This window comes from Silene latifolia, chromosome Y (assembly GCF_048544455.1).
Source record: "Silene latifolia isolate original U9 population chromosome Y, ASM4854445v1, whole genome shotgun sequence".
In the NCBI taxonomy this organism is placed as follows: Eukaryota; Viridiplantae; Streptophyta; class Magnoliopsida; order Caryophyllales; family Caryophyllaceae; genus Silene; species Silene latifolia.
Window position 1 is genome coordinate 376,370,347 of NC_133538.1, and position 11,261 is coordinate 376,381,607.

The window sequence follows — 11,261 nt, forward strand, 5'->3', positions numbered from 1 at the left end:
TTTTTTTTTTTTTTTTTTTTTTTTTTTTTTTTTTCATTTTTTATGCCTCTTTTTAGCACTGTAAAAACTAATAAGGGAAGAACCGTTAGGAACATTTATGGGAAAAATGTTGAACAAGGAATAGAAGGGATAATTTTATTTTCTATTGTGTTTTTTGTGTGTGATATATTTCGTATCGTTGATAAACTCTTGTGTTACCCCGACTCTCCGACATGGGTGTTGTGTCTGACACGTGTCGGATACGGCTATTTGATGCGGATTTTTCAATATTTTGTTCTAAAGTGAAGTGGCAGTATCGCACGATAGGTGTCGGACAATCGACACGGCAGTTAAGTGAAGTGTCGGAGTAACATAGATAAACTCTTTCAGAATTTATTGTTACATGGTACTCCTATAATAATTTTGGTGAACCATGTATATTTCACTTAACAATTGGTCTCCCTTGTGACGGGTTACCATTTGTGGCGGATATTTTGTGAGTTAAAATGGTAACAAAATGGGTTAGTGGAGAAAGGGACCACATGAATAGTGTTGCAGAGAGAGAAAAAGTGGATACTTTGTGAGGTAAAATGGTATCCGTCACTCAAGAGTGACGGATATGTGCCGTCACAAACAAGAATTTGTGTTCACTTAAATACAAACTTTGAAAGGGATAGAAAATGAAAAGTAACTGTTTCCAAATGTGGAGTGAAAAAACCAACTGATCACTAATGGAGTATTTTTAGAAAAAATAAAGATTTATAGTATTACTCAGTCAAGGCCAACTCCTTAAGAATCGTGATCTAACAAGAATTTTATCTCATTTTTTTTTCTTGAATTTCATTGTGAAGGTAAAATCACCATCATTAGCACCATCTCCTTCACAAGAAAAAAAAAAAAAAAAAAAAACAAACAAAGAAACAGTGTGAAGGATTAATGGAGAAAAAACTTCATATAGTGATGTTTCCATGGTTCGCCATGGGACACATGACACCATTTCTTCATCTAGCTAACAAACTTGCCGAAAGAGGTCACAAAACCACCCTTTTACTCCCTAACAAGGCTAAACTCCACCTTGAACTCCTTAATCTTCATCCTTCTCTTATCACTCTTCATCCAATCACCGTCCCCCACGTCGACCCTCTTCCACAAGGTACAGAGACGGCCTCCGACATCCCCATCCATCTCACTAACCACCTTGCTACCGCCCTCGACCTCACCCAGCCTGAGGTTAAGGCCATTGTTGCCACCCTATTGCCTGTAGACCTTATGTTTTATGATATGGCTCATTGGATACCTGAAGTTGCATCTCTGTTTAACATCAAAACTGTGTGTTACAAGGTGGTTTGTGCTGCGTCTCTTGCCATTGCAGTGGTCCCGGCTAGGAATTTGGCTCGTGATAGGCCCATCACGGAAGAGGACGTGGCACAGCCTCCGCCGGGCTACCCCTCCAAGGATGTTGTCCTACACGGGCCTGAGGCCAGGAGCTTACTTTTCATAGGGTTGGAATTCGGTAGCGGGCTTACGTTTTATGAACGTGTTAGTATGTCAGTGGCGTCTTCTAACGCAATTGCCATACGTACGTGTCGTGAGATTGAAGGCTCGTTTTGCGACTACATGGGTAGCCAATACAACAAGCCTGTTTTCCTGACGGGACCAATCTTACCCGAGTCCGGTCCTGCCAGGGGGTCACTGGACGCCCCATGGGCAGAGTGGCTAGGCCAGTATGCCCCAGGGGAGGTCATCTTCTGTGCTTTTGGGAGCCAATTCATCTTGGAGCAGGATCAGTTCCAAGAAATAGTCCTCGGATTTGAAATGACCAATTTACCCTTCCTCGTTGCTGTCAAGCCTCCAACCGGGTGCGCTTCAATCGAGGAGGCTTTGCCAGAGGGATTCAAGGAGCGAGTTGGCGATAGAGGAGTGATCACGGGCGGGTGGGTCCAACAACCGCTAATACTAGCTCACCCATCCGTAGGATGTTTCGTGAACCATTGCGGGTTTGGATCGATGTGGGAGTCCTTGACGGCTAAGAGCCAAATAGTTTTAGTACCGCAATTAGGCGATCAAATATTGAACACAAGGTTAATGGCCGGGGAGCTTAAGGTGGCTGTGGAAGTAGAGAAAACAGAGAATGGATGGGTGTCTAAGGAGAGTTTATGTAATGCAATAATGTCAGTTATGGATGAAAAAAGTGAAATTGGTTGCTTGGTTAAGAATAATCATGCAAAATGGAGGGATATGATTTCTAGCCAAGGGTTTATGAGTGGCTATATTGATAATTTTGTTAAGGATTTGCTAAATCTTGTTGCTTAATTTTAAATGTTCCCATTTTAAGGATGTTTAGTTTTATCAGTTCTTCATGTACAATAAACAATCCCACAATTGTTTTATCACCCTAGAACTGTAGAATTTGCAGATTTTAAGCAGTAGATTTCAGTTATGTGTTGGACTTAAATTCGGGTTTTATTTTCGGTTGAATAGTCTTGAAATTAGTCGAATTTTGGAAACGAAAATCCTTAGATGAGGGTATAAAAGCTTACTTATATGATGAGAATAAGGTACATATTGAAGTTTCATTAGACAAGCCGAAATGTCTTTGAAAATGAAATTATAGATTCATCGTCACACTCAGATTAACCTACGATGAATCATTGTCGTCGCTAAAAGTAGTGAAGTCTTCGACAGCACCGTGAGTCTCAGTTTGTTTGTTTTGTGAACGCATTTCCTATATTTCGACTGATAACAAGGCGTCGCAAACCACTCTTGAAGTGAATCGACGAATCATACAAATATAGAATTGATGGTGTTTACCTTCAGCAGGACAATTGTTAGACTTAGTGGTGTGCCAAATATGATGCATAATTGCTTCTTTTTCGTAGACATGCTTACAATCCATGTTGCCATATTGAATATAGTAAGAAGATCGTTTAGCAAGGGAGATGCAATAGAAAAGATAGCATCTTTAAATAGATTAATATAGATTGCGATTTTGTAAGAAGATGTCGTTAACTCATTCTTCTTGTGCGAAATGGAACCCGTTTCACCTTTTCTAGAAGATCTGTAACCATATTGTCACTGATTTGTCAGAGCTAGTTCGCAGGTTTGTACTCAATCTTATCTTTTGATCGATTTGGTTAAGAAGCAAACAATAATTTTTCTGGTATAAGCCATTTTAGTGTTTAGTAGTCAGCAACCATCTTGAATTCTTTACGCTCTTCGCCAGGCATTGGCTGATCTGCATGATGAACATTCTGCAAGCCAAACCGATTCAAGACATCCGACCATCCGTTATAAAGGCCGCATAACAACAACATAACTGAATCCAACATACCCAAACAACTTCTTTGAAGCAACGTAGGAGAGGATCATTTTGAAGATTTGTGGCAGAATGCCCTTCAAATGTTCTTTTTTCATCATCAAGCATCTTCTTAAAATTAGTTAGCTAAAAATTTAAGCGGAAACAGAACTGTCACACACATAAATATAGCAATAACAAAAACAAGAGGACAAGAAGGTTCAGTTATGGAACCTGTGGACTAGGGCCAGGCTGGTAATTTTTCCCAATCGATTTCATCACACTGGAAAAATAGTTGCATTCGTTGTTAGCATATACTCCCTCTGTCCCGGTCATTTGTTGTTCTTTTCCATATTGGGGTGTCTCAGTCATTTGTTGTCCTTTCTATTTTAAGAATGAACTTGATGAGTAATTTGATCATTCTCATTCAATTTGTTCCACTTGTCATTTAGTTATTGGCCTTTTCCTCTTTCCTTGGTTTTTGTGCCAAAACGAAAGGGCAACAATTGACCGGGACGGAGGGAGTAATAGTTGTAGAAGGGCATCTTCAATCTCTTTTACCTGCACACGCTTTTGATCCTTAACGCCTTACAACACAGAATGGAGCTAAACTTAATGACATGATAAAGAGAGCTCGACGAATGTCAAGAACATGTTGAACAGAATCGTTGGAAATTTAGAAGCCTATGAACCACATCAAATTCGGATGCTCCATGACAAAGTAGATTGACTGAGCTCATATTTTAGCCTCTATCAAACTTGCCAAAATATGGTTAAAAAAACCTAATCCCCGTATTTAATTCATATGGTAAATTATCCCCGACTCCTTCTAAAGCCTACTCGGCCATTACTTGAATTTGTTTTCTTTGACGGTTCACTTGGTTGTTTGTCCCAAGTCTGATGCTCTGACTTTCAGACACGATGAAATATTCGACACTTCATTTATCCTAAAAACATACTTTTAAATTATTTCACAATATAGTTATATGTCCGATATTAAGGCACCACATCACATCAACACTTGAAGCTCAGGTAAATAAAATCAAACGTATGAATTTGTTTTGAAATGCAAACAAGTTCCTTACAGTTAAGTAACTTTATGCTCGTTACGCCGCATTTTTCTTTGAAAATTCGCCTATTAAACACTCTAGGGTTACGAGGACCGTGTCTTACAATAAAATGTCATAAGAACGTCTCATACAAAATTAATGTCCTTTTTAATGTAGTCTGTCTCGCTACAAATGAGCTTATGCCCTGGTTTTTATTATCGAAACTACATATACTGAACTTAAAAGAATTGAACTGAAGAACAAAATAAACTAAACGGCTAAACTTATATAAATTAAACTGAATGAAATGAGCTCAAGTAATCGTTAAGAATATTCATAAGGATTGTGGTTAATCTTTTCATATCTTTATTTATCTTGTTAGTTATTTGATATGATTGTATTCACTGTATCTTAGCCTTTGTAATCTTCTCGTATATACTTAACTTAGGATTTAGGCTACCATTGTATTGTATAAATATGTGATTCCTCTAATTAATGAAATCAAGCTTTTCCAAAACTCCTTTGTCAATTCCTTTACATGGTATCAACCTTCGATCCGCTCTTCCCGATGGCTGCCACGATTATCCCTAACAAAAACGATCCCAATAATCCCTTTCTTGTCGTCAATATTCACTTTGTTGAAAAATTTGATGGCTCAATCTATCAACAATGGAGGATGCAACTCCAACCCCTCCTTGTTGGCTACGGACTGTTCGGTTATGTGGACTGCTCCGTCGTTGCTCCTTCCACACATATACCTCCCGCTGACAAAACTAGTGCGTCAACTCCTAATCCCCCGTACAACACTTGGTTCTGTCAAAACAAGTTGTTACACGGTGCTATAGCTCGTACCCTCACCACTCTCGTTGCTGCTCTTCTTACCCGCACTACAACTGCCAAAGAAGCGTGGGACACCCTCGCTTCAACCTATGCCCTACTCTCTCGAGGCCACATCAAACAATTGAAATTCAAACTCAAATACCTCACCAAAGGCTCCCTCTCCGTATCCAAATACCTCACCAAAATTAAAACCACCACTGATGAACTTGCCTTTCTAGGTAGTCCCCTCTCCGTCGAAGACATCACTGATAGAATATTGGACAATCTTGATGATACACGCTATCAGTCAGTCATAGACGCCGTTCATGCCCCTGACACATCTATTTCGTTTGTCGAACTTCATGAAAAACTCCTCAACAAAGAATTCTCTCAAAACTGCCGAACAAACTAATATCCACCCCTTTCCTGCAACCGCCAATGCCACCCATGCTCGCCCATACTACCAAAACCGTCCCTCCTATCAACCCCATGCTCCATGCCCCTACCACTCCTTCTCCTACCACCCAATCCGCTCCTACCCCTAACTCTCGCAACCCTTATAAAGGTAAATGTCACAGGTGTAATGTACAAGGTCATTCCTTGTTCTATTGCCCCGTCTTTAAGGAACTCTACTGATGTATCACTTTCATATATACTTTTATAGCTCCCTTTATACCATTTTACATACCGTTTCGTGCCTATTATACCTTTTATTATGCTTTATTTCAATGAATTGTCGATACTGCCGTTATTTTGTGTTTTGATGCAGAAATGACTCGTTATGAGTATGATCAAGCCAAGATTAGCATGGCGGAGACGGCATAGTAGAATACACGAAGTATGGCACGGGAAACGAGGAAGCACGAAGACTAGAAGTGAAAGAAGGGAAGAAACTGTCTGTGAAGCAAGTTCTTCGATCGAGTCACCACTGGCTCGATCGAGCAGCTGTCCTCGATCGGGTCACCTCTGGCTCGATCGAGGATCCTCTCTGGCAGACTTATTTCCGGAATTTCCTAAAACGATTATCTTTTGTTATAAATTAGAAACTCGTGTTTTATTGTTAGACTACGCTTTATTTTACTTGGATACTGCTGGAAAACTCTCTTAGAACTCTAATCTTTCCCTTGTATGGTACTAATCTTTCCTCATTAATTAATCGTTGATTGTTTTATGTTCATTAATTATTGTTTTATGCTTTCAATCATGTTTTCATTCTTAATCATTATTGTTGTTGTTATCATTATGAGTAGCTAATTCCCTCATCTAGGATGAAGGGGATCTAGGTTAATTAAAAGGGAAAATCGATTAATTCCTATTGATATCGTTTAAGTTGTTGTTTGATTATTGTACTTCTTCTAGTTAATCAACTTGAGGCCTGAGTTATTAATTAGTGTAGCGAATTGATCCTATCGCCGACCGGGTTAGAATTAATATAGGCTGCGATAATCAAATAAGTAGTATCTAATCATAGCGACCGCATGTTAGAATCGATCTAAAGGGCATAATTGAGTCGACCGATCTTATGACCTTAAACAACTTGATAGATTTAGCAATTGATTGATAATCCCCGACTGATTGACCTAGTGAACCGTAAATCCTAGACTTTTAATATTATCGTTAAAACCTTCATTTAATTACTTGCAATTAGTTATTAGAATCAAAACAAAGCAAACCCCCAGAAATTGGTTACCTTTAGACAGCTTAAATATTTACAAACTTAACTTTTACCGCCTCCCAGTGGATTCGATACCTGTCTTAATACTAGCTATTCTTGTTAGTCCTGAGATAGATTTACTTTGGTTTGGTAATACGACTTTAGCCACATCAAATTTGGCGCCGTTGCCGGGGAAGCAACAATTGTTTAGTTTGTTTGTGTTTATTTTGTCTTTTTGTCTCAGGGAACCCAGTTCCTTGAGACTGTTCTCACACTTTTCTTGTTAGTTCCGTTTATGCCCAGGTCTAATAGGTCCGAGATTATTCCTTTTGATCCTGAACCTGAGAAGACTTTTCGCTACAGACGGAAATTTAATCAAGAAGTGGGTCAAGTAGAAGACTTGAGTATACTTGACGTCGAAACGGCGAGCTCAACAGAGACAGCCGGTCGGTCCTACGAAGAGTAAGAGGACGAAATTCCTATTCCTGAAATTCCAGTCACGACTGATATTCCCGAAACTATCATCATGCCTACTCTAGCCAGTCACTCTGAGCCGACCTTAGCTTCTATCCCACAAGGATTTAAGCTGCCCACTACTACCAATGAAACTTTTGAGATTCGGCCATCGTATATCAATTTGGTGGAACGAAATATGTTTGGAGGGACAGCTGCTGAGGATCCTGCGACGCGCATGGAGAAATTTGTCACTTACTGCTGTTCTATTCCATTAACAGCTGGAGTGACACAAGATCAGGTTAAGCAGGTGCTCTTTCCTTTCTCCCTGAAAGATGGAGCTGCTGAGTGGTTGAGAGATATGGATATGGATACTGAAGGAGTTACAGACTGGAATTCCTTGGCTCTTGCTTTCTACATGAGGTACTTCCCACCTCAAAAGACTAATGCTTTGAGGAATCAAATTACTAGTTTCAAGCAAGGAGCTACTGAAGATTTGAATGAAGCTTGGACTCGCTTCAAGCGTTTAGTTCGATCAGTTCCCCATCATGGTTTCTCAAAGTGGTTCCTTTGCAACCAGTTTTATAACGGGTTGTTTGACGATCATCGTGCCCTTTTGGATTCATCTGCTAATGGGAGGTTTCAAGATAACACCAATGATGGTGACGCGTGGAAGTTGATTGATCAGATTGCTACCCATACCGCCAGATATGGAAATCCTAGGGAAGCACGCGAGGTAATCGGAGTTGATAGTGCCCTGGCAAAGACAAAATGAGACTATCTCTGCCCAGATTGCTGAGATAAAGACTACCCAATCATTGGGTAGCAAAGAGAGAGTTCATGCTATGAGTCAGCAAGTAGAGGAGTCTTGTGCTAGATGCGGTTTGGATGGTCACGGTGCAGCTGATTGTATGAGCACATTGGAGCAGGTTAATGCCTTTCAGGCTTACAGACAAGGTGCACAAGGTACACCTTTCTCCAACTTTTACAATGAAAGAACGAAGGAACATCCATTCCTTCAATGGTCTAGCCAGAATGTGAAAAACCCGCAGCAGTCACAACCGCAAAAGAACACTTATATCCCTTCCAACAATCGTGGTAGTCAACCACAAGGGGGATATCAAAGGCAAAATCAAGGAGGACAACAATTTAACAATCAATATCAGCAGCCTTCTCAGCAAACTCCTCAACAAGCTCCGAATAATGATATGGCAGAGTTGCGCAACCTTTTGCAACAAACTTTGTCGATGCAGCAGAAGCAGACGGCTCAAATTTCTGAGCTGATTGCCCATAACAAGATGCTAGATAATCAAGTGGCTCAGATGGCACTTCAAAACCCATCAAAACAGGCAGTGGGTCTTCCTCCTCAAGGTAAACAAGCTCATGAGCAAGCTAATGTTATTCAGCTGAGGAGCGGTACTTCTTATGTGAATCCCGACCTACAAAGCCTTGAGAAAGACGTGCCCATTATTGTTGATGAGGTCCCTTATATGCATCCCAAAGGATTGGGTAATTTGGAGCTTAGTGATGATGAAAAAGAACCTGACGAAGTTGAAACACGAGCTGACGATAAAAGTACAAAAGACGAAGAAGCTGAACCTGCAGAGGTTCCTCAATCGAGTCACAGGCGACTCGATCGAGGATCCAGACAGCTCGATCGAGTCACCCCTGGCTCGATCGAGGAACCAAAATCGACAGCTGACGGTGTTTCAAAAGTTGTTTCTAAGGACAAGCAAGCCGAGCCCATAACTATTGCACTACCTTTTCCTCATCGACAACAAAAATCCAAGCTGGATAAGCAATTCGGTAAGTTTATGGAGGTCATGAAGAATCTACAGGTAAGTGTCCCTTTTACTGAATTAATTACTCAAGTGCCGGCTTATGCGAAATTCATGAAGGAGATTTTGACAAGGAAGAGATCCTTTGACGTGGTGGAAACTATTGCTTACACTCAGAAGTGCAGTGCCATGTTGCCAATTAACTCACCACCGAAATTAAAGGATCCAGGAAGTTTTTCTATCCCTTGTCAAATTGGTCATCTTTCTATTAGTAAAGCTCTTTGTGATTTAGGAGCTAGCGTCAGTGTTATGCCGTATTCTATTTGTAAGAAATTAAATATGGGTCCGTTGACAGTTACTAATATGACACTGCAGATGGCCGATAGAACTGTTAAGCACCCATTGGGTGTGTTAGAGGATGTTCCCGTTCGTATTGGGAAGTTTTTCATCCCCGTTGATTTTGTTGTCATGGACATAGCTGAAGACAACCAAATCCCTATCATTTTGGGCAGATCGTTCTTACATATTGCGGGGGAGGTCATAGATGTTAGGCAAGGGAGATTGACCTTAGCTGTGGGGGATGATATGATTAATTTTAACTTAGAAAAAGCATTGAAAAACCCCATGATAGAAGAAACTTGTCATAGTATAGATGTTGTTGATTTTACTATTGATGAGTGTCTTCCTATGTGTTTGGACAGGGATCCTCTGGAGATTGCCCTTGTCACGAATCCAGCTGATCAGACGAGTTCATGGAGTCCAGAAGTTCATCAGATTGAGAGGCTTCTAACTGGAGAGGAATGCCCACATCATAAGGTATACAGTTTGGGTGTCACACCTAAGGTAACTGAGGTAAAGAAACCTGAACTGAAACCTCTTCCCTCTCATCTCAAATATGAATTTCTTGATGAATGTGAAATGAACCCAGTGATCGTCAATGCTAGCCTAACTAAAGGTCAACTATCTGCTTTGTTGACTGTTTTGAGAACTCATAAAAAGGCAATTGGGTATAGCATTGATGATCTCAAAGGTATTAGTCCTGATTTTTGTATGCATCGAATTCATTTGGAAGAGGGCCACAAGCCCGGTCGCAAGGTCGAGATTTACTAAATCCTCCAATGCAGGAGGTGGTAAGAAAAGAGGTACAGAAATTACTTGATGCTGGTATTATTTTCTCTATTTCTGATCCTAAATAGGTCAGTCCTGTCCAAGTTGTACCTAATAAGGGAGGTACTACAGTAGTAAAGAATGATAAGAATGAATTGATTGCTACTAGACTTGTTACAGGGTGGAGGATGTGCATTGACTATAGGAAGTTGAACACGGCCACTAAAAAGGACCATTTCCCACTTCCTTACATTGATCAAATGTTAGAGAGATTAGCATGTCATAGTTATTTCTGTTACCTAGATGGCTACTCCGGTTTCTTTCATATACCCATTCATCCTGAGGATCAGGAAAAGACCACTTTCACTTGTCCGTATGGTGTATTTGCTTATAGGAGGATGCCCTTTGGTTTATGTAACGCTTCTGCTACCTTTCAGCGTTGTATGATGGCCATATTTTCTGATTACATAGAGTCTATAATGGAGGTCTTTATGGATGATTTCAGTGTATATGGTACTGATTTTGATATTTGCTTGAGAAACTTGACTAAAGTTTTGCAGCGCTGTGAGGAGAGCAACCTTGTTCTCAACTGGGAGAAGTGCCACTTCATGGTTACTGAAGGGGTGGTACTCGGTCATTTGGTGCCAGGTAAGGGTATTCAAGTGGACAAAGCTAAGGTTGAGGTAATTGAGAAACTCCCGTACCCGGTTAATGTTAAAAGTGTGCGTAGTTTTCTTGGTCATGCAGGGTTCTATCGCCGCTTTATTAAGGATTTTTCCAAAATTGCTCAACCTCTAACTCAGCTTCTTCATAAAGATACACCTTTTGTGTTTACTGACAAGTGTATTCAAGCCTTTGACAGGATCAAACAAGCTCTTATCTCAGCTCCCATAATCCGATCACCGGATTTGAGCCTTCCTTTTGAGATTATGTGCGATGCCAGTGACTATGCAGTTGGAGCTGTTTTAGGGCAGAGAAAGGACAAGGTGTTACATGCCATTTACTATGCAAGCAAGACTCTCGATGATGCACAAATCAACTATGCTACTACAGAGAAGGAGCTTCTTGCAGTTGTCTATTCATTAGACAAATTTAGAGCTTATCTTGTTGGTTCTAAAGTTATTGTT

The 11,261-nt window shown here is 40.4% G+C and overlaps 1 protein-coding gene and 1 pseudogene across 1 annotated transcript; one reads left to right on the plus strand and one right to left on the minus strand.

The window, feature by feature from the left end:
- The first annotated feature begins 757 nt into the window (after positions 1-757).
- On the plus strand, positions 758-2,432 carry LOC141634093 (anthocyanidin 3-O-glucoside 2'''-O-xylosyltransferase-like). The gene has a single exon (XM_074446395.1). It carries the CDS (start codon positions 916-918, stop codon positions 2,290-2,292), a length of 1,377 nt encoding a protein of 458 aa, XP_074302496.1. The 5' UTR covers positions 758-915; the 3' UTR covers positions 2,293-2,432.
- Positions 2,433-2,617: 185 nt separating this feature from the next.
- Positions 2,618-3,610, minus strand: LOC141631894 (E3 SUMO-protein ligase MMS21-like; annotated as a pseudogene).
- Between the last annotated feature and the right edge of the window lie 7,651 nt (positions 3,611-11,261).